General features: G+C 34.3%; 2 protein-coding genes across 2 annotated transcripts; both read left to right on the top strand.

Moving 5' to 3' along the window:
• Positions 1 to 3,145: 3,145 nt before the first annotated feature.
• LOC142613860 (large ribosomal subunit protein bL19c) lies at positions 3,146 to 7,169 on the top strand. Its single transcript, XM_075786374.1, has 4 exons — positions 3,146 to 3,691; positions 4,826 to 4,912; positions 5,026 to 5,159; positions 6,922 to 7,169. Exons 1-4 carry the CDS (start codon positions 3,338 to 3,340, stop codon positions 7,028 to 7,030), a joined length of 684 nt encoding a protein of 227 aa, XP_075642489.1. The 5' UTR covers positions 3,146 to 3,337; the 3' UTR covers positions 7,031 to 7,169.
• A 7,324-nt stretch (positions 7,170 to 14,493) lies between these two features.
• LOC142611979 (uncharacterized) lies at positions 14,494 to 14,988 on the top strand. The gene has a single exon (XM_075784120.1). It carries the CDS (start codon positions 14,494 to 14,496, stop codon positions 14,986 to 14,988), a length of 495 nt encoding a protein of 164 aa, XP_075640235.1.
• The last annotated feature ends 4,951 nt before the right edge of the window (positions 14,989 to 19,939 follow it).

Genomic DNA, 19,939 nt, shown 5'->3' with positions numbered 1-19,939 from the left:
GAATTTTCAAAACCACATTGTTTTTAGGACATCTAACGGCACAATATCATAGAATTAACCTAAGGACCACATTGTATAAAAGTAAAAATTTATATGACTAAAATGAATAAATCAAAGGTCACAAGAATTAATTGAATTTTAGGCAAAATTAGTATACCAAAAACAAATATAACCAAATCAAAATTTGATTTAAAAAAAAAAAAAAGTTTATTAGTGATGGTGGCCTACGGTTTAAGGTGGTTGTCGAAGTTCAACTGAGGGAGGCTTGCGGCAAGCAGTGACCCGCATGCAACATGCCTCTCTATCTCTCTCATGTATAATCCAAAAACGTTTATTTTTTAAAAAAAAATTTTAATCTTTTTTTTATAGTAATATTTAGAATTGCTAGTTACCTTTAAGTGGATGGGTAAATGATGTTACACCAATTTGAACTTTAAAATTTGATTTATTACCTTTTTTTTTTAAATCTTAAATTACCATTAGAGGTGGGTTTGATTAACGAGTGCCCTTAAGGCATTTGTTAGTGAATTATTTTAGAAAAGTTTTGATATCACGTTTTTGAAAAAAAAAAAAAAATATATATATATATATATATATATATATATAAAAGTTGTAAAAAACTAGTTTTTTTTTTCTCATAAAAATTTTTTAACATATTTTTTAAACTAATGGTCTTAGGGTATTATTAATTGTTTCAAAAAGTTCAAGACCTTTATTCATCTTCTAAGTTTAACCAAAATTCATGTAAAGTTTCTAGTTTGCGTTCATTTAGATCTAAGTTTTAAGTTTATTCAATAAATATATCTTCCTCAACTTCAGTTAAATTGAAAAAATTGGAAAATAGTTTTCAATAATTAATTATAATTTTAAATTTTAAAAATTTTGAAGAAAAAAAAAAGGACATTTCACCACAACATTTTAGATAAGTTAATGTAGAGACTTGAATTGACTAAATTTTAGGCGTAAATGCACTTTTAGCCCTACATTTTGGGGTCATTTCTATTTTGATCTCTACATTTTCATTTCATCACTTTTAGTCCCTAAATCAATTAATGCATTCCGTTTTGGTCTTTACCGTTACTTACTTAACATAAATTGCTGATGTGGCAAACGGCATCCACTGTTAGCATATTAAATGTTAACGTGGCCAATAAAATAATATTAAAAATATCACGTCAGCTTATAATAAATAAAAAATTATTTCTTTATTTTAACTAAATAAAAAAATAAAAAACAGATTGTTTAAAAAAGAAATTAAATTAATTACATTAAAAAAAAATTATTTACATTGTGTTCTTCTAGTCATCATGAGTTCTTCCTCAAAATCAAGAACATGCCAACATGAAACGCCCAAAATCAAAAGGCACAGATCTACAAGATCTACAAAATACAAAGAACTTCAAAGATTCAAAACACAAAGAACACAAACCCAAACCTAACCCTTAATCTCTAGCAAACTCAGAACACATGAAAAATCAAACCCTCCATACAAATATCAAACCCATTTTCCTTTGAGTTAGAATCCGATGCCTTTTGATAATTCATGGAAATCGGAGCTGTCGGCGCTGCCGCAGAGACTGAGTCGGCGGGGTTGGGGTTGGGGTTGGGGTTGGGGCTGTGGCTGTGGCTGTGGCCGTAGCCAGCCGAGGCTTCGAGCTCGGCTCTATCGGCTTCTTCAGCTGTGAGCACCAAAAACCGCTTGATCTCGGCTTTTCTGGCCACCGAGAGCCGCCATTTTCGCCGGATAAAAAACCCAATTGCCGTGATGAAAACCAAAAATAGGCTCTCAACCCTTAATATATATCCGATACTGTGCATTTGTGTTCTCCACCGTTCGATTATACACATCCAGCGACTGCGAGAACTCCAAAAAATCCAATTATCACCATCGCACATAGATTTCTTGTTTTCAAGTCAGGGAATGATCAACCAATCGAGATTCGATTTAGGTGATCACAGATCAGAAAAATGAAACAGAACGGAGATAAAATTGTTTGGTGAATGAGCGAGTGATAGTGAAGAGAAATTGAAAAGGGAAATGGGTACGGAGATAAAATAGTTTGGTGAATGAGCGAGTGATAGTGAAGAGAAACTGAAAAGGGAAATGGGTTTGATGTTTGTATGGAGGGTTTGATTTTTCATATACAGGATTTGTAGGGAAGAACATAATGTAAAGAATTTTTTTTTAATTTGATTAATTTAATTTCTTTTTTAAACAATCTGTTTTTAATTTTTTTATTTAGTTAAAATAAATAAATAAATTTTTTTATTTATAAGCTGACGTGACATTTTTAATATTATGTTATTGGTTACGTCAGCATTTAATGTGCCAACAGTGGACGTCGTTTGCCACATCATCAATTTCTGTTAAGTGAGTAACGGTAATGACCAAAATGGAACGCGTTAATTGATTTAGGGACTAAAAGTGGTGAAATGAAAATGTAGGGACTAAAATAGAAATTACCCCAAAATATAGGAACCAAAAGTGCATTTACGCTTAAATTTTAAATTTAGAAGATTTAAAACCTGTTTGGGGTGTGCTTATTTGAATTTTTTAACATATTTTTGGTATTATCTATGAGTTTTATTACACCTTTTAGTACTATTATTCATGGGTCTCATTGTACTATACAGCTAACTTTTTAACTTTTTTTATCCTATACTTTCAGCAAAAAAATTTCAATTTCAGCTAAATAAACTGTTTCCAAACAAACCTTTAATTGAATGAAAACAAAGATGGATACCCAAATGAATTTTGGTCAAAAGTTTTTGCAAAAAAAAAGAAAATAAAAAGGTAAATTGCAAATCACGTTCCTAAAGTTTGGGAATGTTTGGATTGTATACCCTGAAATTTTAAAATTTAGATTTTACCCCTTGAAGTTTGGAATATTTGGATTTTACACCTTATCATTTTAGAATTTGGACTTTAACTTCTAAAATTTGGAAATGTTTGGAGTATATACCCACAAATTTTGAAATTTTAAGGTGTAAATTTCAAATACTCCAAAACTTTAGGAAATAAAATCCAAACTCCCCTAAAATTTAGAGGGTAAAGTCCAAATTTTGAAATATTGGGTATTAAATTTAAATACCCTTAAACTTTAAGGAATAAAATCTAAATTTTAAAATTCAAATAAACCGATTGAAATTTGCAATTTACTAAAAAAAAAAAAAAAAGAAAAAAAACGGATAAGGCGTTGCAGTTGTCCTCCTCCTCCCAAGAAGATAGTCCACACCACAGTGACACCCAACCTAATACTCCCATGAACTCAACTCTGTAACTCATCTCTCTTTCTCTCTCTCTCTCTCTCTCCCATTTCTCTCTTTTCTTCTTCTCATGGCCTCCAAGCTTCTTCCTCAGGCTCTCATAATCACTCCTACTCAATGTCCTTCCAGAAAGCTAGGGTTTTCTTCTTTTCTCTCTCGCCGTCCCTCTTCTTCCTTCGTTTCCGGTGCTCCCACTTCCGCCTCTAGGTTTTCGTCCCCCTCAATCCCGTGGAATTTGAGCTCCGTTGTCGCTGCACTGCCGAAACCGTCTTTCGTTGTGAGAGCAGAGTCCAACTCCGAAGCAGGGGTAGTGGTTGACGATAATGTTGAAGACAATGAGGCTGTTGAAGAATCTGAGGAACCAGAGGCTGAGGAATCCAAGCCGCCGAGGAAGCCTCGGGTTAAACTCGGAGATGTGATGGGGGTAATAACTAATGATTCACTCTTAACTGTTTTGTTTTGTTCTTCTTTTTTTAAATGTCTGTTTGGTTCTTGAGAAAGTTCAGGAAAAGAAAATTCATTGAGCATGTAGAAGTTAAGCTTACAATGTCGTGAAAATTGGGGAAATGTTAAATGTGGGGGGGCATTGCAATTGATTAGTATATGATTTCGGAGTTTTGATTACTGGGAATTTACAGTTCAGGAGACATTGCAAATTACCTTATAGTTTGGGGTTTTAGCATGGGAAATTGTAATTTTACCATATATTTTATTTGCTTATTTAGATAATGACCAACTAAAAAGCATCAAACATTTCTTTTTTTGGTTATAGGAAGACATTGAAAATATGATGTTTTTATTCTATTTCTTTTTCATGAAGAGGAAAGAAAAACTGAGAATATCAACTAAATGTTCTCAATACATGTGTTGTTTGAAAAGAAAACTGAATAGTTGAGAAAAACAGTTTCCAGAAACAGATTTCTCTTTGGACATTTTTTGTTGGTGGCTCTGCTAATGGAAAACTATCTTCGGAGAACAGAAACAAAATAGGTCCCAAGATTTTAGACAAGTGAATTTTCATGAGGGGATCCAGCTAGATTTATTACCTATATAACGGAAAAGGTTCAACTCAATTGAGATATGTGTATGGATTGTAGACTACAGAGTTCCTCTAAGGGTTTCAGTTAACTCAACTGGTTAAAGTCTCTTATTGTTGAAGGGGAGGTTTGTGGTTCGAACCATGTGTAAAACCAATTGGTGTATTGTCCAAATGATAAAGAACTATCATCATGGAGCAGACAAATAGGTTAAAATTCTATCTTCTATAAAATAAATAAAAGTTCCTCAAATACTCCCTTAAATATCACTTGGGAGATTACTAATTAGTGTGATTTATCAACCTAAACAATGAGGGATGTAATTTTATCACCATTATGATTGACATCGCTTAGAAACTTATAAATTACTATTTTAATTGTCTTCATAGCCAAAAAAGAAAAAGAAAAAGAGTAGGATCTCCCTTTTATTCCAACTTTTTTTTTTTTTGGTCTCGCTAGACAAACCAAGGTAGTGATTTTTGTGGTATAATGTGATAGAAATTTTGCTGTTGTTTGTGTAGATATTGAATAAGAGGGCAATTGAGGCGGCAGAGAAGGAGAGGCCAGTCCCAGATATTAGAACAGGAGATATTTTGGAAATTAAATTGGTAAATGTGTTTCTGATACTCTATTTTTTAATGTATATTTCTGTACTGTTTATTGACCGAAGATTTTTTACTTTTTATTTTTTCTGATTTTGGTTAAATTCTTTCTCTTCCAGGAAGTTCCTGAAAATAAGCGTAGGTTGTCCGTCTACAAAGGGATTGTTATGTCAAGACAAAATGCTGGTATTCACACAACTATCCGGATTCGCAGAATTATTGCTGGCGTAGGGGTTGAGATTGTTTTCCCTCTGTAAGTGTACCTGTTTCATTGCTTCTTAAAGTTTGGTGTGAATTTTTTGCTTAAGTTGGCTAGAGGATCATATATATATCGTATGTCTTCAGTCATATAACTGTGTGTAATTAACTAGCTGGATTTATACTTGTTATCTCGATTTGTTGTGACTTGAATCTGAACCACCTAACCTGGAGAAAGCTACTTATTTAAACAATAATAATTAAAAATAAAAATAAAAATAAGCAACTGAACATGGAGAAATTCATTCAAGGATGGTAATAGCCATGAATGATTATTGCTTCTTGAAAAGAGGAGAAAATAAGAATCAGTGAATTACTACTCAAACACACCATAATAGATTAAAAACAATGATTTATAGTAGTCATTGAATTTTAAACTAAGGTGGCTTTCAAATTAGTATGTCCACCCAAAATTTTACAAGTGCTGGTAGCGTTGGAATCATTAATTGTATTTTATGTAGCATATGGATAACAGCAGCTGGCAGTTTATATAAATGGAAGCCATAAAATGAAATCCTAAGATGCTCTTATTCCAAAGAAACATTAAGGAAGCTATACAGGTTTGTGTAATTAGTAGGAAAGAATTTAGGCACCCATTTCCTAGCTTTATTAGGGTGGTATGGATACTAATGTCGGTCACATGGTGTAGGACAGTCTGTTGGGCTAGGAAAGCATGAGTAAGGATATGGGATATGGGAATCATATGATATGAATAAAATTAAAAGGGGAAAAAAGGAATTGTTGAAAAGACAGGGATTGGTTGAAAGTAAATATATTTATTTGTTGTTTTGATACCTAATTGCTTATACTGTGTAATAGTATAATTGCACAAGCATTCTTTATTCAAACGCTAGTCAAAACATCCATCATGGTCCCTTCCTATGTTTTTATATGCAAGTATGCCTATTGTACATGAAAGGCCATATTCTAGTGTTAAAGGTGTATCCCTCACTTACTCAAGAGTATCCATGATTATAGGATTTGATTGAAGAATTAAAACTATAGTATATTTTCAAAATTTGGATGTGATTATGAAAACATGATGGGAAATTTAGGATAGGTTTGGGATTTATAACATTCTCTACAGATTAAATGCAAGTGCAAATTATAAGTTTTGCATGACTGTTCATGGGTTTTTTTTTTTTTTTTTTAAAGATTTAATATCTTGTTCTTTTCGTGGGAACTCTATATGGGGACATCATAGTGCAAAACATTTAAAAAATGGATAACAATGTGCAGAAGGGTTTAAGGATATGTAGTAAGCCAATGAACCCTGCTTCAATTGGTACTCCCTCCTCTCACAAGTGTGGGTGGAGCATGAAGTTGTGGGCTCAACACCCATTGGATGCGCATATAACTTACCGAAATGTGATACCTCTAAATCAAGGAGCTCTAATTCTAACTTGATTAGTTTTTTTGGGGTGTAGAGCAGATGTGATGAGTGCTTTCCTAGTGTCATGACAATAAAGGTCTTAACACATTAGTAGCAATTAGCAAAAAGCTGGCAGTTGAATCTTTACACTAGGGACATAATAGATAACTTTGGCCAGGGGATGTCTGGAGTCTGGATTTCAGCTTTATAAGCCATTTTGGATTCCTGATGATGAAGCTGATGCTCCAATGATCATCCCCATAGGAGCTATCTTTTGAAGCTTTACTCGACTCTTAATTCATCTTTTTTTTTTTTTTATGCTATCCTTTTTTTCTCTTGCATGAACTGGAAGCAGCATAATTGTGTTTTATCGTTGTTATTGCAGTTACTCACCGAACATCAAAGAAATTAAAGTAGTAAAACACAGGAAGGTCAGGAGGGCAAGGTTGTACTACCTGAGAGACAAGCTTCCCAGGCTCTCCACTTTTAAATAAGAACAACTCCGGTGCAGCTGCTTTTTGTTTGTTTTCACTTTCAGAGTAATTACTTCAAACTTGAGATGTTGTAACTTTTAGGAACTAAATACCCTTGTAATCAATCTGTTGTGATATATAATATTGCATTCTTGTCTTTTTTTTTTTTTCTTTTTCTTTTTCTTTTCTATTATATAACTTGCCACCTTTCTTTTGCTTTTTCCTTTTCTTTACGTTTTTATTTTTCAAAATTTTGCCTTTTTCTGGGGTTGATAATCATTAGGCATGCGGTCTAGCAGGCTAGTTGCCTATTCACATGAAGCTTTGATTTTGAGGAAGAGGGAAGGAAAATAGAGAAAATCCATTGTTTGGTGAAGGAGAATAGGGATCGTAGAAAGAAAAAAAGGGATTCATTTTCTTCCTTGTCCCATCATTTTCTTTCTCTTTTTATTTTTTGTTATAATAATTGGGGGAAAGGGGATTCGAACATTGGTTCTTCTTATAAGAGGAACTAGTCATTGTCACTAAGCTATAAGACTCTTAGTTTTTCTTCTTAGTTTGAGAAGAAAGGGAATGAACAAAATTCTTTTGAGGATGGGACTATAAATAGGTTATTTTCTCTTATTCTTCTTCCTCCTTCCAAACTTACCAAACTCAGAAATCTTTTATTATTAAAGAAGTAAAAAATAAATCCTTTCTCTTCCCTCTTGCTTTTGCATTTTACCAGATATTGTGTTGAGTCCTAGACATTAGGCTTATGATATTTAAGAGTAGATGTCTTTTGTTATGAATTGTGATTGGTTAAGTCTAGGAACAAGAACGTTTTTATTTTCACAGCTACTAACATGGTCATCTGTGATTGGTGCATATTAAATTGGTGTTATTGGTGTTAGCAGTGGACGTAGGTGAAAATGACGTTTCAATCATAGAAGATTGTCAGTAGTTATGAAAAAAAATGTGTCCTTAATATTACTCTTCATCTATATGCACTAAAAAAAATCAAGTAAAAAACTGTGTAAGACATTTTATTTAATAAATTTCATAGAGCTGGTGAACAAATAAAAGTCATTTTATTAAATTGTTAATCCAGTTTAAACAACAAAGATTAAAGACGGAATTGAAATGGATCAAATAACTAAGATGGCACCAATGTGACAATAGTTTAAGTTTCTCTAATACTTAAGTCAGTTCATCTCGCCTCTTTGTATAATGGAGCAGTATTAAGTATTTTTCTCATACTTGTGATACAAAGAGGAATGTTGTTAATATAAAGTTACAATAGCCAGTTAATATAAAGTTACAAATAACTAAGATGGCACCAATGTGACAGTGGTTTAAGTTTCTCTAATACTTAAGTCAGTTAATCTCATCTCTTTGTATAATGGAGCAGTATTAAGTATTTTTCTCATACTTGTGATACAAAAAGGAATGTTGTTAATATAAAGTTACAATAGCCACCGCGCACCATTGGTGCGGTGGTCACTTTACAAGTATAAATGCTTATGGGGTGTGGGGGGTAAGGACCGGAGTTTAAGTTTCTAGGAAGGAGTATCGCACACATATGCACTTAGATTATGTTAGATTAGAAATTCTATCTTGTATAAAAATAAAAGAAAAAGAAGATGTTACAATTTTTGTTTGCTAAAAAAAAAAAGAAAAAAGAAGAAGAAGAAGAAGAGGTTACAATAAACACTCATAATTCCTCCACTTTAATTCTTGCCATGTTTCATCAGCATGGACGTTATGGGCATCATTGGTAACTGGGGTTTACTTGTGTCATTTATGAAGCTCATGCCTCTTGAGGGTGAGGATCCAGGCGCTTTCTCGACAATCTTAACATCACCATCATGTTTGAATTATTACTTATTGGTGTTAACTATGTGATTCTTGTGCCAACGTTGTGGTCATCTTTGTCTTAAGGTCGTACATAGGCGTGCGACTCTGGAAGATCTTCTTCGAAGTTCGAACATATTAGACCATCCAATCCAAGTGTTAGAAATGAATTGATAATTTTCTAACCCCATCAAACTTGAATTCAACTCAAGCTCATTATCAAAATTAATGAACCATGCTTAATTTCTTTACAAAGTTTCAGAGCCTTTGAATGTAATCCATGACTAAACTAAAGCTTAACTTTCAAATAATTTTGCTAAGGGTCTTGTAAATTAATTGACACCTCATGATATTTCTAATAAAGAGTAAAGATATTCAGATTCAAATTCCTTCTTTCATTGTAACCATTAAATTATTATTAAAAAAAATTATAGCCTTTTCTTTTTTTTCCTTGACCAGTAGGCAATAGCCAAGCTTTCACTGAGAATTATTTTACAAAGTGACTACAAAATTCTTCATATCTCATATATCCTTCTTCTTAAATTGCTTGGCTGGTTTATTTATTTATTTGTTTGTTTCATTTTTAAGTCTAGAGTAAGAATATTTTTCACAAAATATTTTATAATGTGAATCAAGTTAGTAAGTTATGAATGGTAGATGATAAAATGATGTTAGTAATAGATTCAAATAAAAACTAATAAAAACATGTCAAATTTTTAATCCCAAGACATGTCTTTTTTAATTATTATAAATAAAAGGTATTCAGACCTCTTCGAGTATCTAACTATTTTATTAGGTGTATGCAGTCTTTTGTCCCATACACATCAAGTTATTACATGAAATAATTATTTGAAGGTAGCCCAAGATGTTGGTAAGATGATAAAATGATGTTAGTGATAGACTCAAATAAAAACCAATAATAACATGTCAATTTAATTGTTGTATTTATCGTATTACTATATAGTTTTTAATCCCAAGCCGTGCTTTTTTATTATTATAAATAAAGGTATTCAGACCTCTTCGAATATCTGACTATTTTCTTGGGTGTATGCAGCCCCCCTTCCCATACACATTAGGTTATTACATGGAATAATTCCTAAGGGGTGGCCCAAGATGTTGGTAAGATGATAAAATGATGTTAGTGATAGACTCAAATAAAAACCAATAAAAATGTATCAATTCAATTGTTGTATTTATAGTATTACTATATAGTTTTTAATCCCAAGTCATGCTTTTTTTATTATTATTATTATAAATAAAGGTATCCAAACCTCTTCGAGTATCCGATTATTTTTGGCTGTATGCAGTCTCCCGTCTCATACACATCAGGTTATTACACGGAATAATTCCTTAGGAGTGGCCCAAGATATTGGTAAGAGATTTCGAATCCAAAATTTCATTAATATAATGAAATCTTAAGAACCACTTAGTCATCCCATCAAATCTTCCCCCTTTTGTATATAAGCACTTCCAATGGCCAATACGAAGTTGGAAGTCGCTTAAGTAAAAAGCACAAATAGAAGAATATGCTGGTCTTGGCATTGACTAAGTTTGATTAGAAAAACAACTGTGGTTATGCCTATCTTCCAATGCTTATAGCATAGTTTGACGCGATTAGCCTGGTAACCCAATACTATATCCTGCTATTGATTTTAGAGATCCTATTGGGTGAACTATAGAATACAACAATCATAATAATTCGAGAATGAAAAAAAAAAAAAATGAATACCTTTTGACTATCTATTGCTCTTGCATATAAAAAGAAAACATGACAGATAAGATAAACCCATTGATGACTGAGCCAGATAGCAACCAGCTCAACAAGTTTATTAGGCTCTTCTTTGTTTCATATTTAAGAAAGTCCTATATATATTTTAAAGTTGCAATGTGCTCCCTATATCCATCTTATCACAATGAACTGAATAAATTAATGATTCATGCTTTTGCAAATATGTCACTATATGATACGTGCTTTCATCATAGCAGGAATTGTTTTTGCGTATAAGTCATCTGTTTTTTATTTCCTCATCTTTAGCAAACTTTCTTTTCATGTTAAGATTTTGAAAACATACTATCTTGATGGTAGTAGATTCAAATCTTATCAATTCATGCCTTTTGGTTATGAACCAAAAAAAGAAGAAGATGTTTTTGGTTTTGCAGGAAGCACGCACATGGTTACAATAAAGCATATACCATTTTCAGCCGGTTTTATTGGCAGATTACAATAAAGCACCTTGTTATTGAATAGGGACCGCCCCAACTAGTTGGTTGAGATATTTCAAAGTTCAAACAATATATTTTTTTTAAAGAGCGATAATAATTACACACTGTGTGTACGAGATACATAAGATCACGTCATTTAAAATCATAAATTAAAATTGTGAAAACACGATTTCAAATGAGTGTGTAACAAAAATTGACTTCTTCCTAATATCATTGTTTGATTCACCAAACAATAACCACACTCAAATGTGAAGGTTATCAACCAATATTCATTACCATAAAGGTGTGTTTGTTTGAAGATGAAATATGGTGGATGAAAAATTTTGGAGAGAAAATAGAAAATAAATTTTTTTTTAGTGCGTTTGGTTAGGTGCGGAGGAAAGAAAATAAATGGTGGGACCTATGTGTTTTCTCTCAAGGCTCACCAAAAAGTTTTCCGATTCTCCCCAAAATAGAGAGATATCTGAGTAGGGATGAATTTTTTCTTAATTGAAAAAAATGCCCATATGCATATTCTTCAAGTTGCCTTTAATTTTTTATTTTTATCTTTTCTTGTTTTATTTTTTTTTTTTTCACTGGGCAGTACTGTTGCCCTTTTTTTGTTTTTTGTTTGGACTGTTGCCCCTTTTTTTTTTCTATTCTTTTTGTTTCTTTTGATTTTTAGTACTGTTGCCCTTTTCTTTTTCTTTTTTTTTTGGGTTGTTGCCTCTTTTTTTTTTTTTTTTTCTATTCTTTTGTTTCTTTTTTTTTTCCAGGCAGTAAAATTGCCTCTTCTGATTTTGGAATATTATTTTTATTTTTTAATAAATTTGGATGATTGCTATCTTTTTTGGTGGTTATTTGTTACTTTTTTGTTTTAATTAAGCATCATTCTTTAGCAAGGGTATACGAGTAAATTTATTCAAACTCATTTTTTCCATCTTTCCACTTTTCCACCCTCAACCAAACAAAAAGGAGAGAAAATAAAATTTTTTTATATCCTCTCACTTTTCCATCATTTCACTATTTTCTATCTTCCTACTTTTCTACCCCTCCAACCAAACGGATCCTAAAGTTAAATTTATCAAAATGAAATACTTTGGCAAGGAAAGCCCTACCAGACAAAAACCTAAACAGAACTCTACATGCTCTTAAGTCTTACCAATAAAATTGGAATTCTTGCTAAAAGATTTATTTTTCAATTTTATTTTGCCAAAACACTCACTAAATGCACTTCCTAATTGGTTAATTCCTATGGGGGATTCCCTTCAAATAATATTAATGATTCACAAGACCAGCATTGAATATGGAAGCTATTGCCTCGACATTTCAGCCTTTGTGGAGATCAAAAAATGGTTTTAAAGTCAAGAATATGGGCAATCACATAGTCCTCTTTATCTTTGACAACAAGCTTGAAGTTGACAATATTCTCGAAAATGAGCCTTGGAGCTTTGACAAACACCTCATGGTGTTGCAACACTATGATAAGGACACGCTAGTTGAAGAGTTACAGTTCAACCACACTTCCTTTTGGGTATAAGTACACGACATTCTGGTCAAATTCATGAATCAAAAGGTGGCAGTGGGGATTTGTAGCCAGGTTGGTACGGTCATTAAGAAGTCTGAAATAGAGGGAGAGGGTGGCAGTTTTATGAGGGTCCAGGTTAGGGTGGACATTATTATTCCATTGAGCGAAGGTAGAATGGTGTCACTGGGGCAAGGGAAGGAAATTTGGGTATCGTTCAAGTATGAGCGCCTACCAAATATTTGCTATTGGTGTGGTTAACTCAACCATGATGAGAGGGACTGTGAAACTTGGTTGGAGAGTGAAGGGTCACTTAAAGTTGAAGATCAGCATTTCAGTTCTTGGCTACGATCTGCACTTACTAGTCGGACAAGGTCATTGTACCAGGATTGTTCAAGAAGACGAAAGGAGTTGCTTTTACTCCAAAGAGTCTGGCCATTCCAAGGAAAACTCAGGCACACTCCACGATGGCTCAGCCACCACAGGGAGGATTGTTTGACGTGGAAAAAACCCAATCTGAGGCTTCAATGACTCATTCAATGGGATCAGTTACAGAGGGACAAATTTATTGCTCTCATGTTTTTGAACAGCAACACATTCATGCAAAGCCGTTGGGTAATGGAGAGAATAATTTGGAGAATAACCTACCAATAAATGAGGCACGGAATGAATTTCCTTCCTTATTCAACTCGAATTTATTGCACACTAATGAGGAAACCATCCTGAGTAATTCTCCAATTGAATCGGTGAATTATGATCCTTTCCTATCTAAGCTTGCCGAGATTGATGAAGGTTTATCTAAATTAAATGCCAGGTTAGCTCCTAATTCAGAGGTTACAAGGAAAGGGCAATCAAGCCACGTAATTAATGAGGAATTCAAGGCGGCTAGGGTTTGCCATGTGCAGGGGTCTGAAAATAATGCAACATTCCAATCAGACTCAAGTGGGAAGCAGGAAAAAAAAATCACGCAGCAACAAGGGACTTGGAAACGTGTACCTACCTAGGCTGTACTGAAAAGCACAAACACAGTCAAGGAAGTATCGGTGCTACAAACAAAAAGAACTCATGAGCAACTATCCCATCCCAATGGTTTACTGAGCAAAAAACGAATGGTTTCCTTTGAGATTAATTCTTCTAATATGGCGGAGGCTGATGATCAGCCCCGCCCATCACAATGAGTCTTTTAATTTGGAACTGTCGTGGGCTTGGGAACTCACGTACATTAAGGGAGCTTGAAGATTACATCCGGGCAAAAGATCCTACTATCGTGTTTTTAGCCGAGACATGGACAGATGATGCAAGGCTAGATCAAGTGTAGTGTAATTTTGATTTCAGAAATAAGTGGTCAGTTGCAAGTGGAAATAGATTAGAATCACAGTGGAAGATTCTATTGTGGAAGGAATATATTAGAATCACAGTGGAAGATTCGTCGAAATATTGTATTGATGTACTTGTTAGAAAAAAAAATACTCCACAGGAATGGCGATTCACAGGCTTTTATGGTGAACCGGTGACATTAAGATGACATGAGGCATGGTCAAAACTTTGAACCCTTAATGATAAACCACACATTCCTTGGCTGTGTGCCGGGAATTTCAACGAAATCACCAGACTGGAGGAAAAGGTGGGCGGAGCTACTCATGCACATAGTCAAATGCAAGCATTTAGGGATGTCATTGACAAATGTGGATTTATGGATTTGGGGTACATTGGACCAAATTTCACATGGAGCAAACATTACACAAATTGACACTCAATATGGGAGAGACTTGATTGTGGACTAGCTACCAATGAGTGGTTCATGAAGTTTCCTAGCACTCGAGTATACCATCTACCTTGTCTTTCATTAGATCACTGCCCTTTGTTAATCAACCCGACAAGTATTGAAATTCCATCATACAAGAAGCCCTTACGGTTCGAGGAAATGTGGTTATCTGATAGTAGGTGTGGAGAGGTTGTTGAGGCAGCTTGGAGGTCATGTGTGGCAAGGAATTCAAATAGAGAAATCCTTGGAAAAATTGACAAGTGTGGCAGGGATCTATCATGGTGGAATTATAATGTGTTTGGCAATGTTCGAAGGGGATTAATAAAGAAGAGGGAATTGCTTATTGAAGAAGAAGCCATGGTTGTAAGAACAGGCAGCAACTTACGGATTAAAGCATTGAAAGAGGAGAATAATGTATTGATGGACCGGGAAACTAGGATGTGGAATCAACGCTCCCGTATCCTTTGGTTGAAAAATGGTGATGGTAACACAAAATTTTTCCATACCCAAGCTTCCCATCGGTTTAGGAAAAATGTAATCTTGGGAATTGATGATTCACATGGGATTTGGACGGTAGAGCTGAATGATATAGGAGGGATTCTCATCAACTCCTACCAGGAACTCTTTACAACCTCAAATCCATCCCTACAGTAAGAGGTTCGGGATCAAATCCCACAAACCATCTCGGATGATATGAATCAAGAATTGATGTGCAAGTTTGAGGAATGGGAAGTAGTACAAGCGTTGAAGCAGATGGCTTCTATGAAGGTTCCTGGTCCTGACGGAATGCCCCCTTTATTTTTCAACACTTCTAGCCCATGATTGAAGGGGATGTGACATACTCGGTGTTATCATGGTTAAATTCAGGTACTCTTCCACACCTAGTAAATCATACCTTTATCACCCTTGTCCCAAAAAAGAAAAACCCAAGTTGTGTGTCAAATTATTGCCCCATAAGTTTATGCAATGTTCTTTACAAATTTTTTTTCTAAAGTCCTTGCTAATAGGCTAAAAAAATTCCTCAATAATATCATTACTAAACACCAATCAGCTTTTTCCAAAGGATTCCTCATTACCAATAATATTCTTATTGCCTTTGAAACTTTGCATTGCATGAAACACTATAATTTTGGCTTAAATGGGTTTATGGCTTTGAAGCTTGACATGAGTAAAGCATACGACGGGGTCGAATGAGTGTTTTTGGAAAATGTGATGAGAAAAATGGGGTTTTGTGAACAATTGATAGGCCTTATCATGGTGTGTGTAAAAACAGTCACCTACTTTATATTAGTGAATGGTGAACCGAAAGGGCTTGATTCATCCCTTCAGGGGTCTTAGACAAGGAGATCCCCTCTCACCCTTCTTGTTCCTCTTGTGTACTAAGGGCCTACATTGCCTTATTAAAAAGGTAGCTAGCAATGGGGACATCAATGGCTTCAGGTTGTGCAAACAAGGACCTAAACTAACCCATTTGTTTTTTGTAGATGATAGCCTTCTGTTTTGTAGGGCCAATTCTGCAGAATGTAGTAAGGTGATGGACTTGCTATCATTGTATGAAGATGTCTCAGGCCAGAAAATAAATAGAGACAAAACAGCTTTGTTCTTCACCAAATCTGTAATTGAAGCTAACAGACAAATCATTAAAGGGATTCTTGGAGTTCGTGAAATCCAACACTATGAAAAATACTTGGAGCTGCCCTCTTTGATGGGAAGAGGAAAAATAGCAAGTTTCAACTATATCAAAGAGAGAGTTTGGAGGAAATTATAGGGGTGTGAAGGAAAACTCCTTTCCCAACCTGGAAGAGAGGCTCTCATCAAGGCGGTTATCCCAGCTATCCCAACTTATACAATGGGTTGCTTCAAATTACCAATGGGTTTGTGCAATGAAATTGAGGTGATGATAAGAAAGTTTTGGTGGGGATAGAGGGGAGAAAAAAGAAAAATTCATTCGTTAAAATGGAGTGAAGTAACAAAGTCCAAAAGTGTGGGTGGTATGGGTTCCGTGACTTAGTTTTGTACAATGACTCTCTCTTGGCCAGGCAAGCATGGCGCTTATTGCAGGATCAAGGCTCTTTATTTTACAAGATCTTCAAACCCCAATTTTTTCCAAATTGCACAATAATGGAAGCAGCAGAATCTAGTCGTGGTTCATATGCTTGGAAGAGCATTTTACATGGTTGTGATTTGATTAAACAAGGAGCTTGTTGGAGAATAGGCAACGGGAAGAAAGTCCAGATTTGGCAACCCACATGGTTGCCACTTGAACACCCTACCCGTGTCCAATCACCAATGCTAGAGGGTTGGGAGAAGACCACGGTGGATGTTTTGATAAATGAGGACAGCACGACGTGGAATTAGCAGCTAATAGATGGGTTATTTGTACCTGAAGAAGCTGAACTTATTAAGAAAATCACTCTGTTGAGACATTCATTAGATGACAAGCTGTTCTGGCCGTGGACACAGAGTGGAAAATATTCATGTAAATCGGGCTATCGGTTTTTGAAGATGGAGGAAGAAGAGGAAGGGTCTAAGGTTGCACAGAATGGAGATAAAGTTTTCTAGAAAAGCATCTGGGGTCTGTGAGTTCCAAACAAAATCAAGAATTTCTTGTGGCGTGCTTGTCCTGAGGCTATTCCCATAAAAGCCAACTTGAAGCGAATGCACATTACGGAAAATCATCTGTGTGAACGGTGTTGGAATGAGGAGGAAACAACATTACATGTGCTATGGTCTTGCAGCGAGCTCAACTTGGTATGAACTCAAACAGAGTGGAGTTCTCGACAAAACTCAGGTGTGACAAATTTTAAGGAGCTGCTGTCATGGATACTCAAGAATCACGGAAACAAGGAGCTCTTTGCGATGATTACATGGGGAATTTGGCACCAGCGAAATTAAGTCCGAAACCACAGACCATGTTGCACCTCGGATCAGCTCATGTCGCAGGCAAAAGAGAAGCTGGCTGAATTTTGTGTTGCGCTTCCACCTATCCTTCCAGTAGCACCGAAACCAAAAGTACGTTGGAAACCACCGGATGCGAGCTTAGTCAAAATTAATTTTGATGGCGCAATCTTCAAGGTATTGGCGTGGTAGTTCGAACCCACACAGGTGCCATTCTAGCGTCCCTAACTCAAAGTATATCCACAACACTTCAACCAGCAGAGATTGAGGCAATTGCAGCAGCACGAGCTCTTGAATTTGGACATGAATTAGGCCTAACGGAAGCTGTTCTTGAAGGAGATTCAGAGTTGATTATAAACTCTTTAAAGGCAGGAGATGCAACCGTAGCCTTAGTGGAGCCCCTCATACAAGATGCCATTATTTTCTCAGGTTTATTCACAAAATTGCTATACTCTCATTGTAGAAGAGATGGCAATAATCTAGCACACAGTCTAGCTAGATTTTTGATTCATGTTTCTGATTACACAGTATGGATGGAGGAAGTTCCTCATCCTTTACTCTCTATAGCACAACATGATGTACCCAATTTGGCATTTTGAGTTTAATAAAGTCCCTTCAAGTTCTTTCTCAAAAAAAAAAAAAAAAATGTCTGAGTTTCAATTTTATAATTTGTGGAAAAAGAGAATTGCAAAACCGTTATTTTTTTAAACCAAAAGCGATCTCAACTCCATTGAAAATCACTCAACAAAGAGATTAAAGAGAGTTTACAAAATTTTCTTATTTAAAACAAATACATTGACGAAATGTTACAACAAATTTCGAAATTTAAAGTATCATTGAAGATTTTTGCAATGATTTCAGCTAGATTAAATTCATCTTCCAATTAACCGGATTAACTATCTTTGAATTTTATTCACATTTAGATAGCAAACAAGGAACTTTTTTGTTTTGTTTTTTTGTTTGGGAGAAGAATAGCATACAAACGGACTGTTAAGTGGATATCTGTAACATATTTGATTGAAATCAATGGTAAAAAATCAAATATTTCCCTTAAAATTAGGCACCAAAAATTTAGGAATTTATTGGATTCACTTTTTCTTGACATACTTTATGACATACCGACACAAATTTTTTTTACAAACTATTATTGTTGAAAATTTTTACTGGTCTTATCTAGACTTGACATTATTTCTATATTTACTAATACAATAACTCACAATATGAGTCGTTTGTAAAAAAATTTGTGGCACTATTTTCCATAAAAATTAGTTCAAGTTCTTAAGATATGCCTTCATAAAAGTAGTACAACAACAATTATGGGAACAATATATGAAGCATCATCTCGGATAAAATGTTGATCTTTGGAACAGCCAGTTTGATAATTGGGTTATCACTTGAATCATTGTAATATTCCAAAAAAATATCAAATAATATTTGTTATTTACCTTTTGTAATTTAAATCTGAAATTCCAGCTACCAATCACAATGACGACAAGAAATTATGATGTATGAGGTATTGACAAGTTTCTTAATAAAAAAGAAAAAAGAAAATTACCAGTTCAATATTGTAACCAAATTGAAAAGTGAAAATCAATCCAATTTACTCCCTTTCTAGTTCTAATGAAAACTAAGATGCAACCTGCAAGATACTTTCAAACCTACCTAATTTGGGTGAGTGGTGATATTTATGGTGCATGTGGGTGGGTATATAAGGATTTTAACTAGTAAATTTTTTTTTTTTTTTTTTAAATAACATGTCTAATTTTTTTTTAAACCTAGTTAATTTTTAAACATGTGTAATCATGCATCCCACGTTAGGATTACCCCAAAGTTAGAAGGAAAAATGGGAAATTTAAGTCGTTGAATTATTTATTTATTGGTAAAAATGAAACTTCATTAACAAACTAAAAAGCCTCTAGAGAAGAGGATACAAAACGGTCATACATGGTGCCCACGGCATCTAATCTAATAAGCAGCTCTACCTCTGGAGGAGGAGTCCAAATCTTCTGCCTCACTTTTTCTGCTCCACTCTATACTCCACCAATAAAAAATTGCCACGTGTTCACTTAATTAATTAAATACTATCATTATTGACTTATTAATTCTACCGTTATTAATTAATAATAGTATTTAATTAATTAGGTGAACACGTGGCAAGTTTTTATTGGTGGAATATAGAGTGGAGTATGAAAAGTGGGACAGAAGATTTGGACTCAGGAGGAGGATGGATAAACACAACAACATCTTGATCCAAGAGAGCACCTCGTCTGGCTAAGTTATCTACACACTTATTGGCCTCCGTTGAATTATTTATGGGTTTATATACAATGTATGAGGATAACACAAATAAAAATTTAAAAGTACTCATTTGGTTTTTCCAGCTCTATGGCTTCTATTCCCCCCCCCCCCAATAAATTTATAGGCATAAATTTTTCATAATTATTTTTATAAAAAATGTTACTGTGAAAGTAATGTCAAGGAAAAAAAAAATGTCAATAATGTAATCATGTGAAATAATGTTACTCTAATCACAACTTAATTTAACAAGTTGTAAACATATCTTATAAAATTTTATATGCCTAAATGACTCTCTTTTTTCTTTTTTTGATTTGGGTGGAGCAACACGTAAGCGGATGATATATCAATATCAGTGTCAAAAGATGCATCTTCGACGGTGATGGAGGCAAATCTCCAATGGGATTAGTTA

The sequence above is a fragment of the Castanea sativa genome, chromosome 10, assembly GCF_040712315.1.
Source record: "Castanea sativa cultivar Marrone di Chiusa Pesio chromosome 10, ASM4071231v1".
NCBI classification, from domain to species: Eukaryota; Viridiplantae; Streptophyta; class Magnoliopsida; order Fagales; family Fagaceae; genus Castanea; species Castanea sativa.
Note: the sequence above shows the minus strand (reverse complement) of the source record. Positions and strands in the feature narration are given on the sequence as shown.

Coding starts and splice junctions, on each gene's coding strand:
- LOC142613860 (XM_075786374.1), top strand. CDS start 3,338: ATGGCCTCCAAGCTTCTTCCTCAGGCTCTCATAATCACTCCTACTCAA. Junction 3,692..4,825: donor AACTCGGAGATGTGATGGGG/GTAATAACTAAT, acceptor TTGTTTGTGTAG/ATATTGAATAAGAGGGCAAT. Junction 5,160..6,921: donor GTTGAGATTGTTTTCCCTCT/GTAAGTGTACCT, acceptor TTGTTATTGCAG/TTACTCACCGAACATCAAAG.
- LOC142611979 (XM_075784120.1), top strand. CDS start 14,494: ATGTGGTTATCTGATAGTAGGTGTGGAGAGGTTGTTGAGGCAGCTTGG.